Source organism: Puma concolor, chromosome D4 (assembly GCF_028749965.1).
Source record: "Puma concolor isolate L17-30 chromosome D4, mPumCon1.1.hap2, whole genome shotgun sequence".
NCBI classification, from domain to species: Eukaryota; Metazoa; Chordata; class Mammalia; order Carnivora; family Felidae; genus Puma; species Puma concolor.
This window is the reverse complement of record NC_141679.1, coordinates 11,672,121-11,690,537: the sequence shown is the minus strand read 5'-3', so window position 1 is coordinate 11,690,537 and position 18,417 is coordinate 11,672,121. Positions and strand designations below refer to the sequence as shown.

The window sequence follows — 18,417 nt, the reverse complement described above, 5'->3', positions numbered from 1 at the left end:
AGGAAGCGTACGCATGGAAAATGGTCCTAATAGGCACTATCGCATGAGTGTGAGGTTTTAGATGTGGGGTTTGAAGAGGGGGAGATGAAAGGATGGAGGGAGGCACAGAGGGAAAGGGGGTAGGCACAGAAGGGCTGGACTCTGGACCAGGAGACCGGACACACTTTAAAATATGTGGGATGGTGGCAATGCCAGCTGGTGCAGCCACTCTGGAAAAGAGTATGGAGGTTCCTCAAAAAGCTAAAAATAGAACTACCCTACGACCCAGCAATTGCACTACTAGGCATTGATCCAAGGGATACAGGTGTGCTGTTTCGAAGGGACACATGCACCCCCATGTTTATAGCAGCACCATTGACAATAGCCAAAGTATGTAAAGAGCCCAAATGTCCCTCGATGGATGAATGGATAAAGAAGATGTGGGATACACACACCCCCCCCCCCCCACACACACTGGAGTATTACTTGGCAATCAAAAAGAATGGAACCTTGCCATTTCCAACTATGTGGATGGAACTGGAGGGTATTATGCTAAGCGAAATTAGTTGGAGAAAGACAAGTATCATATGACTTCACTCATAGGAGGACTTGGAAGAGACAAAACATGAACATAAGGGAAGGGAAACAAAAATAATACAAAAACAGGGAGGGGGACAAAACAGAAGAGATCTGGAGAACAAACTGAGGGTCACTGCAGGGGGTGGGGGAGGGGGGATGGGCTAAATGGGTCAGGGGCAATAAGGAATCTACTCCTGAAATCATTGTTGCACTAGATGCTAACTAATTTGGATGTAAATTAAAAAAAAATAAAATTAAAAAAAAAATAAAATAAAGTAAAACGTGTGAGATGGTACATCTCTGCCTCCTATTCTGGTCAAAATAAAGAATTACCACGATGAGTAACAGATGGTAACAGACTGTATAAACACGCAAGTACCCCAAGCACTCAACATGCAAAAATTAGAGAGGCCTTCAATGTTATAGGACAATTGACTAGTGACCTTTAATAAGCTTGATCCTACCTTCTCATTCAATATAGAGGATCCCACCTTCTCATTCAATATAGAGGAAAATTGAAACTCTCAATAACATTGAAAAGTGGGTCAGAAAAACCACTGCCCATCAGATTTGAAAGGATTGCTACTCAATATAAGGCAGATGGGGCTGGACTGAAAAGAGCTCATCAAGACTCCAGTTTTGGGTGCACCCAGCTTGACTTCATCAACCAGAGGTTGTTTGAGCGATCTGTCCAGCAACTTGGGCCAGACACTGGTGAGCCCCAATCTCTTAGGAGCAGCTCTTTAAAACAGAGAACTATCTCCTCAAGCTCCTATACCCTTCAGTGTTTCTAAGAAACTAACATGGTAGACAGAATTCTAGGATGATCCCCAGGGATATGTATGCTTGAACCATCTCCCTTTGAGTGGGGGTCATATCAGTGAATGCGATTTGGCTTCTGTAATTACATATTTGACACCACAAAAGGAATTATGCAGGTGTAATTAGGTTACTAATTCCTTAACTCCAGCTTAGAGGATATTATCCAGATGGGCCTGGCCTCATCACTTGAGCTCCCTTTTTTTTTCTTATTATTTATTTTGAGTGAGAGAGTGTGTGCAAGCAAGGGAAGGGTAGAGAGGACCGGAGAGAATCCCAAGCAGGCTCTGTACTACCAGCACATAGCCCAACGTGGGGCTCGATCTCACGAGATCATGACCTGAGCTGAAGTCAAGAGTCAGACGCTTAACAGACTGAGTCACCCAGGCGCCCGATCACTTGAGCCTTTTAAATGTGGCAGTCAGGGATTGGAAGTGAGAGAACGATTCACTTGTACAAAATTCTCTGTTTGAAGATGGGAGGGGGCCGCCTGGCAAGGTATGTGCACGGTCTCGAGGGGCCGAATGTGGCCCACAGCTATCAGACAGGCAGGCATGGGGTCCGCAGGGATGCCAATTCTGCCCACACGATGACCTTGGAGGATTTCTTTCCCAACACCTCCAGATGAGAACGCAGCCCAGCTGATGCCTTCAGATCCCTGATAAACGGTGCCCGGAGAATCCAGGGGAGCCTTTCCAGACTTCTCATTTACACAACTGTGAGCTAATAACTGGAGGTTCTATTAAGCGGCTGGCTTTCTGGTAATTTGTTACATGGCCCCAGAAAACTAATACAACCAAGATATGCTGACAGTGGCACAGAAGAGACGATTAATAACTAGAGGCAATTTGGTGCACTATGAAAATGGAAGGCCCCAAATACACAGCATGATAAAAACTTCGCAGAAAGAACTGTCTAGATAAACTCATTTAGACATGAAACTGGGTCCAGGAGCTCAGCTGAAGAAAAGCACAACACGTGCCCTACTTCCAATGTTTCATCCAGACTTTCTGGATGTTATGTAGTGTATGTATTATACCCCTTTCTTCCCCCCAGACTGACAACTAGACTTGTTGCTTTAACTTCAGAAGTCACATGGTGCATCCTATTTGGAAGATTATGGGGCGCCGGCGGGGGGGGGGGGCGGGGTGGGGCTCAGTCAGTTGCACATCCGACTTCAGCTCAGGTCGTGATGTCGCGGTTCGTGAGTTCGAGCCCTGTGCTGACATCTCGGAGCCTGGAGCCTGCTTTGCAGTCTGTGCCTCCCTCTCTGTCTGCCTCTCCCCCGCTCAGGCTCTGTCTCTCTCAAAAATAAACATTAAAAAAAAAATAAAAAAAGATGAACTGATACAGTTTAAAAATCCATTAATCCTATTTCCCAGACTGTAGACACCTTATAGTTTTCTGTGTGCTCTAAGAAGACCAGCAGTGTGGGAGGGACAGTGCTGGTGCAGAGGTGCTTAGGAAAAGGGGAGTCACAGCTGCCACAAACTGCAGCCATCCAGCCAGAGACAGGAGCAAGCACATTTCATGAACTCTTTTGTCGATATCACTATATCTGGGTCTGAGCTGGTTTCTAGGGAGATGAGAAAAGAAAGAATCCCAGCGTGGAACATGTGGGTAAGTGCTGCAGGAGGGGAGGAATATCACCCTGTCCTAGTGACTCTGAGGAAAAGAAAACCCCGAGAAGAGAGTTAATCTTTAAAAAAAATTTTTAAATGTTTATTTGTGAGACAGAGAGAGAGAGCAAGACAGAGTGTGAGCAGGAGAGGGCAGAGAGAGGAGGCAGAGAATTGGAAGCAGGCTCCAGGCTGTGAGCTGTCAGCACAGAGTCCCAGGCAGGGCTCGAACTCACAAACCATGAGATTATGACCTGAGCCGAAGTCAGAGGCTCAACCCACTAAGCCACCCAGGCGCCCCTGGAGAGCTAATCTAAGTAGAAGAAATTTTCAGGAATTGCTGGGGTTCCCAGAAGAATACATAGATTAAAAAAAGTCGAAACTGTCACTTCCTCTTTAACAATTAGAAAAGGAAAACACCTAATCAATTCAAGAAGACAGACAAAAAAGTTTGTGATAAAATTCAATACTCATTCCTGATAAAAACTTTTGGCAAACCAGCAATAAAAAGGTACTTCCTTGACCCGATTATGGGTATCCAATACAGCAAACTTCTTTCTCAACAGTGAAATGTGAGAAGCCTTCCCTTTAAAATCAGGACAAGGCAAGGCCGCCCAGTCACTGCTTCTATTCATCACTGGACCAGGAGTTCTAGCTAGCAAGTGACAAAGGAACGAGCAAAGAGGTGAGGTCTAACACCGTAGCCACAAACCGCCAGAAAACCCACATCTTCAAAAGATACCCTTTGGAAAGATAGAAAATACAGGTCTACATCTTTACCCATTTGAGAAGAAATCTAACAAAAGGTAGGGATATATGACAAGCAAGAGGAAAGTTCTAAAACTTTTATTAAATTCATTAAAGACCTAAATAAGTTGGTAATTCATTGTTACAGTGTGTGTATATGTATATGTGCGTACATAGAAGCATATAATGTGTATGTCTGAAACACACACACACACACACACAATTATACACATGCACAGAACAAGGTCCAAGTAATAAAAACACAAAGATGTTCATATGTGTCACCTCCAGGCAGTGGGGTGACTGATGCTTATTTCTGAATATCTTAGTGTATTTCTAACATTTTTTACCTTAAGCCATATATTATATTGTTTACGTGTTTAAAAAATTTACAGTAAGCGAGTCATACTATAAGTATCCTTTAGAAAATTCATTAACACAATTTGTGTCTTTTTTTTTTTTTAAAGTAAGCTCTACGCCTTATATGGGGCTTGAACTCATGATTAAGAGTGGCAAGTTCTACCTACTGTGCCAGGCAGGTGCCCCCAGGTCTTGTTTCTGAGAGCAGGTATGTTCTAATGTTTTTTAAAAAAAATTTTTTTAACGTGTATTTACTTTTGAGAGACAGACGCACAGACAGAACCTGCACAGGGGAGGGGCAGGGAGAGAGGGAGACACAGAATCCGAAGCAGGCTCCAGGCTCCGAGCTGTCAGCCCAGAGCCTGACGCGGGGCTCGAACTCAGAGCTGTGAGCTCATGACCTGAACTCAAGTTGGATGCTCAACCGACTGAGCCACCAGGCGCCCCTCTAATGTTCTAATTCTTCTATTGTGAATCCACATCACCTATATAAATAAAATCAGAAGAACTCCTCCCCCCCCCACCTTTTTTTTTTTTTTTTTTTAAGTTGAATGTCTTTACCTTCCTCGTCAAGGCTGCTGAAACTCTGCCCCTCCGTCAGCAGATCCCGCTTCTCATCCTTCCATTCCTGGCTAATTGAGGACACGATCTCTTGGGAGGTTGCCTTCAGGGCAGCAATGGAGTTGCACCGTTTTTTAGAAGGTGACGCCTTCAAAGCTAGACAGGAAGGACAAAGGAGTGACAAAGAAAGATACTTACTGTAAAAGCACATTAATATTTTTAATTAAGATTTTATTTATTAACTTATTAGTCATTATTTGAGGAGAAATAAAACAAGAAACTTTGTTTTACATACACGAGGAAAGGGAGACAAAACTGTTGGCGTTTGGGCAATTTTTTTTGTCCGCAGTGACTTGACTTCGATTACAAGGGCCTAGAGTCCATGCAAACTGGAATGCATCTCCAGATTTTGAAGTTAAGTCTCACCCAAGGTGAAATTCAAATGTTTTGAGGCTAAAGGAGAATTTCTCTGCCTCCAAGCAACGTTTTCCTAGTGCTAGGAGGAGGTCGGGTGGGTTGGTAAACGCAGATGGTAAAGCAAGGAGAATTCTCATGACCCTGGTTTTATTAACTTGGGACTAGGAATTTCTAAACATGCCAATGTTTAATCGTATACTCAGGAAGCCTAATTTAGTCAAGTTACTTCGGGTTGCTTTTTTCTTTTAAGTGACTTTCCACTGAAACTTCCTGCCCTCTGGGTCTTTTTGAGGTCACGGCTATATCAGATGTACCGTTCACTCCTGACCTTTGTCCAAACAGCATTCTACAACTTCAGAAGTGTGTTGGGAACCCGAACCAGGGCAAATGGACTTCGCTATCAATCTGCTCGCTGAAGGCTGTGCCTGTACTTCGGCTACGTCACTGGGAGCTGTTTTAGCCGCAGCCACACCATCCCCATCTCTGTTCAGTCCTCGTTCCAATAATTCTTGGCTTAATGCAGTTATTAAAGGAGAGGAGGAGAGAAGTTGCGGCTTGTTTATGCCTTGCCTGAACTGGTTTTTGGCAGTGTCTCTCCACCTGTGGAGGTTTGCATGCAGGGGTGACCTGACAGCTGATGCATTAGAATAATTGCATCTGGCTTTGGGAAGCTCAGAGCTTAGATTGCAACGCTCATCTGGGGCCTGCCCGTAGGCAGCTTGCAAGAACTTAATTGGACAAGGACTTTGGGACACACAAATGGGGAAGAATGGTGGGCATTCTCTCCAGTTCTGGAGAAGGAAAAGTCTGTGTGTCTTGTGAGCAGTCTTATAGCCATAATCATATGATCATCGTAATAAATAACTTTTGTAGAGGGTTTTAGGGTTTGGAGACTAACATCACACTCCGTATCTCAAATTACCCACGCGGTTGTCTGAGGGAGGCAACGGTCGTCTGAGCCCTTTTATAGGTCCAGAAAATGAGAGCTGAAAAGCTGTGACCTGCCCAAGGTCACAGAACGAGAAAGCAGGAAACCCAAGGTGTCTTTCTTTTCTCTGAAGTTGTCTTAAGCAGTATTCATTTCTTCGCTCGCTAGCATTCTATTTCCTGGCTGACAGGAGGGGGAGAAGAGATAAAACCAGACCTGGGTTTTCTTGGAGGGGAGGAAATTTTGAATGTTTAAAAACTGATCGAAATGGATTTTATTGGAAAATAAGTGGCCCAAATAAGTCACATTCACCTTGACTCCTCATGCTATGAAGACAATGGCGACACCTGCTATCTAGGTGTGAAGGGATTACGCGCACTGGCTTCTGCTTTAAGGTTCTGTCTGCCGACTTTTATGAACCTTCACCTCTTGTCTTCCAACATAATATTTTAAAACTTTTAAGTCGGAGGATCTCAAATGTGGTTCAGGGAGTACTAGAGGCTCCTGAGACCCTCTTAGAAGGTCTTCGATGTTAAAATTATTTTCAGGGGCTCCTGGCTGGCTCAGTCAGTGGAGCTTGTGACTCATGATCTTGGGGTCATGAGTTGGAGCCCCACAGGGCTGTAGAGATTACTTAAAAAAAAACAAATAAAATAACTTAAAAAACCTATTTTCATAACAATATTAAGGCGTAATTAGCCTTTCTCACTCTCTAATGAGTTTTCTAGATGCCACAGGACTTCTAGCCACAGACTGAATTCAGAAGCTGATAGGAGATTCTAGATGTCTCCTATTAAGCCAGAATTGGGGCTTTGAAAAAATGTAAAATAATACCACTTCTCTCAGTCAATTATTTGTTTTAGAAAATATTGCTTTTCCTAATTATTACTATTATTATTATTTTAATGTTTGTTTATTTTTGAGAGAGAAAGAGCATGAGCCGACAGGAGAGCCCAATGTGGGGCTCGAACCCATGAACTGTGAGATCATGACCTGAGCCGAAGTTGGATGCTGAACCAACTAAGCCACCAGGCATCCCTTCATGATTATTTTTTATGTGAAATTTTTTTACCTTTTTGTTGAAACTGACAATTTTTATATGCAATTTTTGAAATTGTTACTTTGTAAGAATTAATGAATATTTAAAACTTTCCTTAACTTTAAATTCTAATATGCTAAATAGTGATATACATAGCCCCACATGTGTAAATGCTTTTTCAGGGTCTTTAATCATTGAAAAGAGCGTAAAGTGGCCCTGAGGCCCAAAGATTTGAGCACTGCTTGTGGTGAGAGTGGATATACTTGTCTTGCTGCTGATGTCAGAGGAAAAGCTCTCAGGTTTTCGCCATTGGGTATGATGTTAGCTGTGGGTTTTTCATGTATGGCCTTTGTGATGTTGATGTATGTTCCCTCTGAACCTACTGTGTGGAAAGTTTTTACCATGAATGAATACTGTACTTTGTCCAGTGCGTTTTCTGCACCTGTTGAGATGATCGTTTGGTTTTCATCCTTTTTTCTTGTTAATGTATCAGATTTTTATATATTCCATTAGCATTTGTTGTGAATTTACATATGCGAACCAATGAACTATATACACGTGTGTGTGTCTGTGTGAATAAATCTATGTCTATAAGGACTAAACGTACCTTTAGAATATGACTTTTATTGTACATATTATTCCATTAGATTGTACCATAATATATTTAATACATCATATAATCTGTATAATACAGGACTGGAAAGTTAGGCAGTTTCTAATTTTTTCCACAATAAGACTCTAATGATTATGGCATCAGTAAATTACTGGTAATTACATAATTATTAAGTGATCACAGCTTTTGGGAGATAAATTAGTCCAAACCTTCCACTAAAAATCTTGGAAGGATACACACCAGAAAGTCAGCAAGTAAGTGCTAAAAGTAAAAAAAAAAAAAATTCTAAGAACCTTACCTTGAATTTTCTTGAAAACTCTGGAATTCATAAACTTTAGAAATCTGTCAGCATAAAAGCTTGGTCGATGAACTGAAACAGTATCCTGAAAATACAAATCAGTTATCACAGGTTTATCTTGCAGTTCATTTTAAGCTAGAAGAACCATCTATTCAATCGGTTCTCTGTTAAGCCCATGTCCTTAACCAGAAGGTGTGGATGTTGAGAGCCAGAGAAGAGCAAAGTCTTGTGACCTGTGGTGCCCAAGAGTCAGGCTGCAGAAGGAGGCAAAGACAATCTGAGCAAAAACTGTGGATGGGGCTGGGGAGAGCTAGCAAAAAGATGCTGCTTTATAAAGCAAAACATGTAATAAGTTGATTCTGATTGCACTGTGTGCCATGTGGGGCTTTTAGATTCTTTGTTTCACACGTAGGCAGCTGAAATGAAGGATAACGCTTTGAGTTGGGGACAAAAACTGGGGACATAGACGCCCAGGTGGCTCAGTCGGTTAAATGCCAGACTTCGGCTCAGGTCATGATCTCACGGTTTGTGGGTGTGGGCCCTGCGTCGGGCTCTGTGCTGACAGCTCAGAGCCTGGAGCCTGCTTGAGATTCTGTGTCCTCTCTCTCTGCCCCTCCCCTGCTCGTGCTCTGTCTCTCTTGCTCAAAAATAAATAAACATTGGGGCGCCTGGGTGGCGCAGTCGGTTAAGCGTCCGGCTTCAGCCAGGTCACGATCTCGCGGTCTGTGAGTTCGAGCCCCGCGTCAGGCTCTGGGCTGATGGCTCAGAGCCTGGATGCCTGCTTCCGATTCTGTGTCTCCCTCTCTCTCTGCCCCTCCCCCGTTCATGCTCTGTCTCTCTCTGTCCCAAAAATAAATAAACGTTGAAAAAAAAAAATTTAAAAATAAAAAAAAAAAAAATAAACATTAAAAAAAAATTAAAAAAAAAAACTGGGGACACAAATAAGCAAAACAACCCTAATGGAAAAATGGCATCTAGGTCAAAAAGGAACACTGGTTTTATCTCCTAGTAAAATGGTGCAAAACACAGGGAAGATTCCGAGGGGACACGGCTGACTGATGACCTCCGTTATGCTGAATTATCCACTAATTAGATAGAATTGAATTGAATTAAACTGTTAACTCAATTCTCTCATGCTTGGCAGGAGTCTTCAGGACTGAAGGGGCGTTTTATTACAAATCCAGGAAAGGAGATGGATGAAGAAGCGAATTCTGTATGTTTATTCAGTGATCATTTACCTGCTCTCCAAGATATACATTTCCAGAAACAAATTAATGTTCCATTTTGATTCTAAGTTTGTGGGTTCCAATAAAAAAAAGTTCTAAAAGTTTAAATTTAGATGGTATAAAGTGCCCGCTCCAGGTGTGGAGGGAAAAACCCACACTGGACCAGGGGTCTGGAGACCTGGTTCTGGTGTTAGTTCTAACTTTAAGAAGCCGTGCGATCCAGGAGAAAGGCGGTGTTTTGGTGCCTCCGTTTTTTTTTTCATCTGTGAAATAGGGAATTACATGAGGCATAAGGTAATTCTGTAATTAGCATGTAATGAAGGACAGCACAGAGGAACCTTCTTTGGCCAAGGTCCCCTAGACAGTGATGTTGCAGACGTGGTGGGAATTTCCTACTGGTTTGACGTGCGCTCCCCCAGTACTCTGGCAGCTCCTGTCTGAAGTGGACACATATTCACAACAAGTGCCTAAGATATTGAGGAATATCTTATGGTGCAAGATGATTAAGACCCAGACCTTCTCTTTCCAAGAGAAGCTGGGCTGTGGTTCTCTTTTGGTATGAAGGAACATTGTTTAAATAAGAGGCACGTTTGCAAATAAACAAAAGCGAGTCTTATTTACCGCTTATAATTCCACAAGTAAACAATCAACACAGAGAGTCTCTTAAAAAAAAGAAACCGCCACCAAAACACGGAAGATGTATTTTGACTAGACAAAGGTAGGGGCCTCTTAGATGCATCTGACCAGTTGAGTACTAGGCCATTCAGATCAGAAGTCTTAGTCTGGTGACAGGGAATTAAAGTTGTCTTAGGAAACAGAGAGGGAAGGGTGTTTGCGGTTTTCCTTTCCATGTTTAAAGCATTTTGCAGTCTTGGGACACCTGGGTGGCTCGGATGAACATCTGACTTTGGCTCAGGTCATGACCTCGCAGTTCGTGAGCTTGAGCCCCACATCAGTCGGGCTCCCTACTGTCAGCCCAGAACCCACTTAAGATCCTCTGTCCCCCTCTGTCTGCCCCTCCCCTGCTTGTGCTCTCCCCAAAATTAACAAATATTTTAAAAAAGGCATTAAACAGTCTCTATTTTTGTCAGCTGGAAGGGAGAATATCAGTCCGCCATCTTGGCCTTTAAACAAAAGGAATCTTCGATTTAAGTAGTAAGCCTACATTTACTTCTCAGAAGCAAACTTGTGAACCTGTTGTTTACAAGTGCATTCTGACAAAGCCCATTCCTCAGCCTGGGGACAAAAGGCAGATCTTTCATGCAGAGAGGTTATTACCAGCCTTCCACAGAAGTGAGGAAGTCAGTGTTCTTTTCCAATAAAGGAAGAGAATAATCTCTATAATTTATCTTCTTTCAAAGGAAAGCAGCTGCGAACATCTTTAAAAAATGTGCGAGCAAACCTCTGCCCAATATATTCCGTGGTCAGGTTATTAACTGAGGGAGGCCGAGGCCAGTAAATGTTCCATCAGTAGCAAAAACTTCACATGTAACACGTAGATAGGAACGTGTCTGTGTACTGAGTGGGGAGGAGGGAGACGGGGAGGGAGAATACCTCTGGATAATTGATTGTTTTCTTTTCTTTTTTTTTTTTTTGATTGCTATGCAACTCTGGGTCTAAGAGACCCTCACACCGTTCAGTCTTAGTCACGTACATCCGTAACAACTTGTATGTAAGTTTTCACTTCTTCCGTCTTTATTGTGCTCGGCATTGTGTTGAACATGACAGTGTATTATTTTATTTAATCCCTGCATTAGCCCTATGAGGGCTATTACTATATCTCTGGTACAGATGGGAAACCAGGCCCAGGGAGGCCAAATAAACAAGCAATGTGACTGGATCACACGGTGAGTAAAGTGGTGAATGCAGGGTTCACATCCAGGGCTGTGTCCCACCAAAGTCAGGCTCAGATCGCTCCACAGCTTACTCCGGTGAGAACCGAGAATCTCATTTCAATGGTCCTCCTGTTCTTCCCCGGGGCTCTGCAATCAGTCTCCCTCCCCCTTTTCCCCAGCATCCTCTTGTAAGAGGGTCCTGGAGATTTGACATAGAAACAACACATCCTTTTAGGGCACTTGGGCGGCTCAGTCGGTTAGGCAACCGACTTCGGCTCGGGTCATGATAGCAAGGCTCATGGGTTCGAGCCCCGCATCCGGGCTCTGTGCTGACAGCTTACAGCCTGAGCCTGCTTCGGATTCTGTGTCTCGCTTTCTCTCTGCCCCTCCCCCGCTGACCCTCAGTCTCTCTCTTTCGGAAATAAATGTTAAAAAAACAACAAAAAAGAGAACATCGTTTGGTCTGCTGATGTGACTTCCTACATGCACGCTGAAGTCTGAGAAATCAGAGAAATATATAGTTTAACAAGGAACATGGTAAGTCACTTACCCCATCATAAACAAGCGCTTTCCAGGAATGTTCTAACTTCTTCATTAACCTAAATGTAAACAGACAGAAACAAAAATGAGAATATAAAATCACTCCCATCTGGTGGATTTTCAAAGCCTTTTGTTGATTTACTTTGAAATAAATAAAGGCTTCTTCCCCAAATTACTTACCTATATGATTGCAGAATGTCAATAATGCCCATAAACAAAAGTAGTCTTTCTCCCTTATGGCTTTTAGCTGGAATGCCTCCCATTCTGTTGATAGGGCAAAAGAGAGAAGCTTTTACAATATATTAGGAAGTGGACATAATTTCTAAAATAGACTAAATAAAAATGGACAACTTTAAGAATTCTGGACTTGCTTTCCTTTTCTCTTTTCTTTCTTTCTTTCCTTCCCCCCCCGCCCCTGGGTAGAGTCTTCCTGGGAATCCAGAATGATGTACTTCCCACACAGGAGAGTGAAACCAGAGCTGTCACCTCTGGACAGCTGGATGAGAAGAATCCAAACAAAAAATTCTTCCTATTTTAAAACTGCAAGCACGAATTTTCAAAGTATACTGAAATACTGCTTTTTATTTCATTTTTTAAAATGTTTATTTGTTTTTGAGAGGGAGAGAGAGAGAGCGCACAAGGGAGGGGCAGGGAGGGAGGGAGGCACAGAACCCGAAGCAGGCTCTAGGCTCTGAGCTGTCAGCACAGAGCCCAATGCAGGGCTCACACTCATGAACTGTGAGATCATGACCTGAGCCAAAGTCAGACGCTTAACCAACTGAGCCACCGAGGTGCCCCAAAACACTACATTTTAAAAATGCAACACTTTTATATATCTACTGTGAGATTTTAAATATACAAAAGAACCCATTCCAAGGATGCCAAGGACCTCTATCAGCATTTGGTACACCTTTCCAGGGGAAACGTATGTGTATATGTCTTTATTAGCCCGCAAAAGCATTTAAGTTAGCATATTTTACAACTTGCATTTTTCATTTGCTAAACGATGTACATTTCCTCATATTCAATGCTAATGCGTTTTTTAATGGCTGTGTAGTTCACTATACTGATAGAGAGTAATTGGTTTAATGGATTGGACATTGAGACAGATTCATAAGAGAGGAATTTTTAAAGCTTTAATACGTATGGAGCTCCTTTCTAAAGGTGAAATATACCTGTGATTTAGTCATTGTTGGAGACTCCCAGAAGGCAGCCCCTTATGGCCTAGGAAAATGATGCCATTCATTCAGTCTCCTGCACAGCTGGTAAACACGCATGACATAGACAACCATTTCAATCGCTTTCTTTGGTTGTAGCTGTTTCTGTTAGTCAAGAAGCACTTTCTCTGTACCAACTAATCCTGCAGTTACCATCACATCTGGCTGAGGCCAAGAGACTACATCTGCCAGGGTACAGGACCTAAAACAGCAGAATCTTTTTATGTGGATAAGCGGCTCTGAATTGTGAACGTAATTCCTGTCACATGTTTGCTTCAACGCATGTTTATTCAAATTCATAGTCTCCTGTCGCGGTGCCTGTTTTGAATATGCAGTAAATAGGGGCAGAAACATTTTCAGCCGCTGTTCAAAAATGGGCCATCTGAAACACTGAAACCGCGTGCGTCAGAGAATGATAATGACCCAAAGAGCTGCTACTCCTCTAGTCATCCGCAGAGGAAGAGAAACGAAGGCTGCTTGATCCATTTTAGCACCAGATAGGAAGCCATTCTCCAAGAGCCACCAGGAAAGGAACATGACTGCATTTAATTACCTCACCGATGTGGGCTCCCCCGGCCAGGAGGGTGGGCAGGTAGGTGACCACACTTACGTGTCCGGGTTCTCTGTGATGATCCCGTCTCCTGGTTTCCCTGGACCCTGGATGGATTCCATTGCTGTCGAATAGAGGACCTTCTGCATCCCCGACCGTTTAGCATCAGGCACGTTTTGTGAGTTCTCCTCTTCTTTCTCTTTGAGGGAATGGTCCAAGATGTGGATTCCCAGCAAAAGGCTATAGTCCATGATTTTGAAGCTTTCCAGCACCTGAGTAAGAAAAAGAACCAGCAGGCCAGTCAACTGAAATGGCTCCTAAGTCTCATCTGGGGAGGATCAGAGAGCTCTAGATAAGCAGACACACGGCTGACAGAGGAAGAATCAAAATAAAAACATTTGAGGTTGTTATTAGGTCCTGTTTAGTAAGGATTATCACAATGGCTCCAAGACGATATTTTTTATGCAAATTGAAAAGCAGCACATCTTTTCCTAACCCTTCATAAATGTTTCACCCATAACAACATTTATTGAAAACTTCCCACGGGCCAGGTTCTAAGTAGGTCACCTTGGATTCAATCCTCACACCTCTTTGAGTTAGGTACTATTATAGTCTCTCTCTTACAGATGAACAAATCGAGACAGAGAGAGAGAGAGAGAGGAAGTGATTTGCTCAATATCACACACTTCATGAGTGGTGCTGTCGGGATAGGAACCCGGGTAGGCAACTCCAGCAGCCACACTCTTCAGCACGAGGAGCACAGACACCAACAGCTACTGGTCTCTAGAAGCCTGCAACCTCCTCAGCGTGAAGACTCAGCCGGAATGTGTTTCTGTTTGGATTCTGTTCTCCCAATCTTGACCTTGCTGGAGTTCGGTGGTCTCCTTTGGAAAGCGTGTCTTTCAAAGCTGCCATTCGGTTCCCTGTACAACTGTTTTTAAACTTTTTAAAACGTGTTTATTGATTTTTGAGAGAGAGAGAGCGAGCGAGCACGAGTGGGGGAGGAGCAGAGAGAGAGAGAGAGACACCCACATAAAATCCGAAGCAGGCTCCAGGCTCCGAGCTGTCAGCACAGAGCCTGACGCGGGGCTCGAACCCACGGACCGCGAGGTCATGACCCGAGCCGAAGTTGGACGCTCAACTGACTGAGCCACCCAGGTGCGCCCCCTGTACTAGTGTTTTTAAAAATTAGGATCTCAAAAGCACCTGGGTGGCTTAGTTGGTTAAGCGCCAGACTCTCGATCTGGCCCAGGTCATGATCTCATGCTTGTGGGATTGAGCCCCGCATCAGGCTCTGTGCTGACAGCATGGAGCCTGCTTGGGATTCTCCCTCTCCCTTTCACTCTCAAAATAAAGAAACAAACATTTAAAAAAAATTAAAAATAAATAAAAATAAAAGTAGCAGAGGCCACCAGACAAAGGAGGTAGAGGTGTTCTGACAGGAAAAGGGCGGGAGGTAAGGTCAAGGGGAGAAGCAGTCAACACGGCTTCCCAGCGTAGGTGGGGCTCTGACAGTCAGGATGCTTCCTTAGTGGAGGAAAAGTATTCAGGAGCGCATGAAAACGGGGCATTTTCCTCCATGATAAAGTTCTTCTTGTGGTTTGTACATGAATCTCCTGTACGGCAGGGTTTTAAATGCCTGGCGTTTCTCACACAAAGCTATTTAGGAAATCAAAAAAGCCCAGAAATTAAGCCAAGCCTGCATGGCAGAACAACATGATAATCTGTCACTGTGCCCTAGTTAGGAACCGCCTCTGAGGATCAGAGTCTATAGTCATTGTTTAACCAGAGACAGAATACGCAGCATTTCTAAGGCTTCTCATTCCCCCTCGGCCCAGCTGCTTTTTGATCAGACATTTATGATACAGGGAACAGGGGTCGAGCCCGAGGACTCAAACACCTGTGGCTGCCACTTCATGAATACCATCTGTCACGGGATTTGTGAACTATGGCACAGGAGGCCTTCCAGAAATACGGTTATCCCTGGGTCTCGTACATCTTTGCCATCAATGAGGAAGAATGAAAGGGGCTGTACGTGAGCATCGATTATTCAGGGTATCATTTGTTCATCTTACGGTTTACTAAATTAAGAAAGGAGGCAGGCAAGGGGCGCCTGGGTGGCTCGGTCGGTTAAGCATCTGACTTTGGCTCAGGTCATCATCTCACGGTTCGTGGGTTCGAGCCCCGCATCAGGCTCGGTGCTGACCGCTCGGAGCCCGGAGCCTGCTCCGGATTCTGTGTCTCCCTCTCTCGCTGCCCCTCCCCCACTTGCGCCCTGTCTCCCTCTGTCTCAAAAATAGATGAACACTTAAAACAAAAATTAAAAATACATAAATAAAAAAGGAAGGAGGCAGGCAAGAGCTGAGAGGAAAACCTTACTATTTTAGACGTTTCGGCCATGGAACCTTATAACCCACGAGATCAGAGAGTGGCCTGACAGCAGTGTGGACCGAGCCTCCCTACCCTGAGAAGAAATGGAGGCCAAGGTTGGAGGAGGCGGGAAGGGTGGCAGGAAAAGCTCCTCACCACTGACCCAACGTGTAAGCCTCAGACTCACTGGTCGGTTCCCCACGGAGGCTTATCGGTGCCTTACGCCCCCACACGGTGGCACGGAGCCACGTAAGCAAACAAGACAGTTCCACATCACGGTTGCCAAGGACCCAGCCTCTTGAAGAGAAACCCTGACAGATACTGGATGCTTTCTTCAGACAGCAACAAGGGCACAAGGTCCTCGGGCTTTGCAGTTCTCAGCCACACCGCAAGGATGGCTGGGGAACAGTGCCCACCCACGTGCACTTGCACGGCAATCGCCACCAGTCTCCCCACTGACATTTGTCAGCGCGCACGCGTCCGGGGGCAGGACATAAAAGGTAAAGAGTGTGGCCTAGGCAGCTTACATCACCCCCCTCTGCCTGCTTCCTCCTCTATAAAGTGGTGACAATAATGTTATATACTGTATGGGGTGCTTTGTAAAAATTCAACACGGACATGCAGAGAAAGAGCCTAGGAACGTTCCGGGTACAAAGAAAATGCCGAATTAACTGCTTGCGATCGTCATCCTGATTTTAAGTCATAGTGACTCATTGCTCACACTAGCGTGAGAGATGACAGATGTCATCTCGGAAGTAAACGCCCTTAACCTTACACTTCTGAAAATAAAAATGCACAGAAAGCCACCGAAAATACAACTGTGCGTTCAGCCTGCTCACCAGCGCCCTTGTGGGCCTTGTCAAAAGTTCTGGGTTGAAGGTCGACGAGGAAAAGAACGGCAATTCTGGTCAATGGGTATAAAGCGATGACCGCACGATCCGTCTGGGGGAAGAGTCCTGATTTTGGCGGGCAAAAAATCACAGCCTCATGCCCGGCACAGCCCCCGAACTACCCACTGGTAAAGGTCCCCTCAGGGCGGCAAACTGGCTTCAAAAGCAAGTGCTCATCAGACCGCGAGACGACGGTGTGAATGTTCCTGGCGGGCATCCAGAGAGGTAAACTGAGAGGCGGGGAAAATGGAAAGGTAATCTTGACACCATCAACTTTCTTTCTTTGTCCCTGCAGAGCATCCACAAGTTAGCTGCGCCTGTTCAAAAGCTTTCCTTATGAAACATTTTTTCTTATATTTTCAATGCCACGTACAACCTATACAGTTTGGTTGGTACTTCCAGTCACTTCTCTTGCCTCAGGACAGGCCAAAGAGGACACGTGCACTTTCTAAGTGACGCAAAGTCAAGCTGGGGTCCAATTTGAACCCCTGATGCTGTAAGTGGCCAAGTATCTATCTGGTTTACTTAAAAAAAAAAAACAAACGAAAACAAGCCTCAAGGGAGAATTAACTAAGAAAAAGCTACATGTAAATTTTAATTAAAAAAAATTTTTTTAACGTTGATTCATTACTGAGAGACAGAGACACGGCGTGAGTAGGGGAGGGGCAGAGAGAGGGAGACACAGAATCTGAAGCGGGCTCCAGGCTCCAAGCTGTCAGCACAGAGCCTGACTCGGGGCTCGAACCCACGAACCGTGAGATCATGACCTGAGCCGAAGTCGGACGCTCAACCGATTGAGCCACCCAGGCGCCCCTACACGTAAATTTTTAAAAGTGAATCATTTTTCCCTGTACTCCTAAACTGAAGGACCCTGAACTGTCTTGAGGAGGCCAGGCTCCCGCTTTCAGAGTGAAAGGCTTAAAAAAGATAAGTTCTATTCCCATATGTGGGAAGTTGGCCATGATAGTTAGATCACGGGTTAAAGTCACCACTTATATAAAAAAAAATGTTAAGGAAGGAAAAGATAAATACGCAGGCATGTATTTTAAGTCAAATTCAAAAACTTCCATAATGAAAAATCCTGGGAACAGATTTTAGTCACGTGCATTGCAGACCCACATCAATTAGGAACAAAGTCGTTGTTATGCATATCCTCCTGCTTCCTTAATTAAAGGAATCAAATATAGCTGCCAAAATCTTAGCATGTGTGGGCTTTGAGAGTGTGCAACATTCTGCAACAGGACAGACACCCATCAGTCAAGTCTGTCACTCAGGCGCATTTTTTTTTTTTTTCCAGAATGTTTGCCTGACCTGGCTGTCGCTGGGGGATCCTGCGCCCGTGCGGTTGCTGTGCAAAACTCAGGCTGCAATGCAAACACAGGTGCTTTTCTGTCTAGCTTTGGCGAGACTTTACTTCCCCACTTGTAAAAAGAAGAAAGCAGGACTGATTTCACAGACGCGTGTAAAAGCGAAATCAAGACGGAGTATCGTTAACGCTTTTATTGCCAAAGTCAGATTGGCTTCCCCCTTCTTTCCCAAGGACTGTTTTAAGGCAATAATAATACTGGAAGATAGTAAAAAAAAGTCAAGGTCGAAGCAGCATCCTGAGGACGGGAGCAAAACTATCTGTTCCTGAAGAAAGCACCTTCTCCGTGTTCTCACGGCTGGTGACAGGTGGGGACTGCTCTTAATTCACATGCGGTTTCTGGAGGCCTGGTGACATGGTGTGGGAAACGTCCTAACGCAGAATGGCAGGCACTTCTGTCCTCTCCTTGTGGCCACATGTGACAAAGACTGCCTGGTCCTCCTCTTTCTATTCCACCTGCTGTG

General features: G+C 44.3%; 1 protein-coding gene across 1 annotated transcript in view; it reads right to left on the bottom strand.

Annotated features, from left to right (window-relative positions):
• The window catches only part of PIP5K1B (phosphatidylinositol-4-phosphate 5-kinase type 1 beta), a 293,079-nt gene that overhangs the window by 55,610 nt on the left and 219,052 nt on the right, over nt 1–18,417 (bottom strand). The window contains exons 7-11 of the mRNA XM_086684735.1: nt 13,388–13,599; nt 11,741–11,824; nt 11,571–11,619; nt 7,960–8,044; nt 4,665–4,820 (exon numbers count right to left, since the gene is read on the bottom strand). Coding sequence (XP_086540861.1) covers nt 4,665–4,820; nt 7,960–8,044; nt 11,571–11,619; nt 11,741–11,824; nt 13,388–13,599 — 586 coding nt within the window. The remainder of the gene's footprint in view (nt 1–4,664; nt 4,821–7,959; nt 8,045–11,570; nt 11,620–11,740; nt 11,825–13,387; nt 13,600–18,417) is intronic.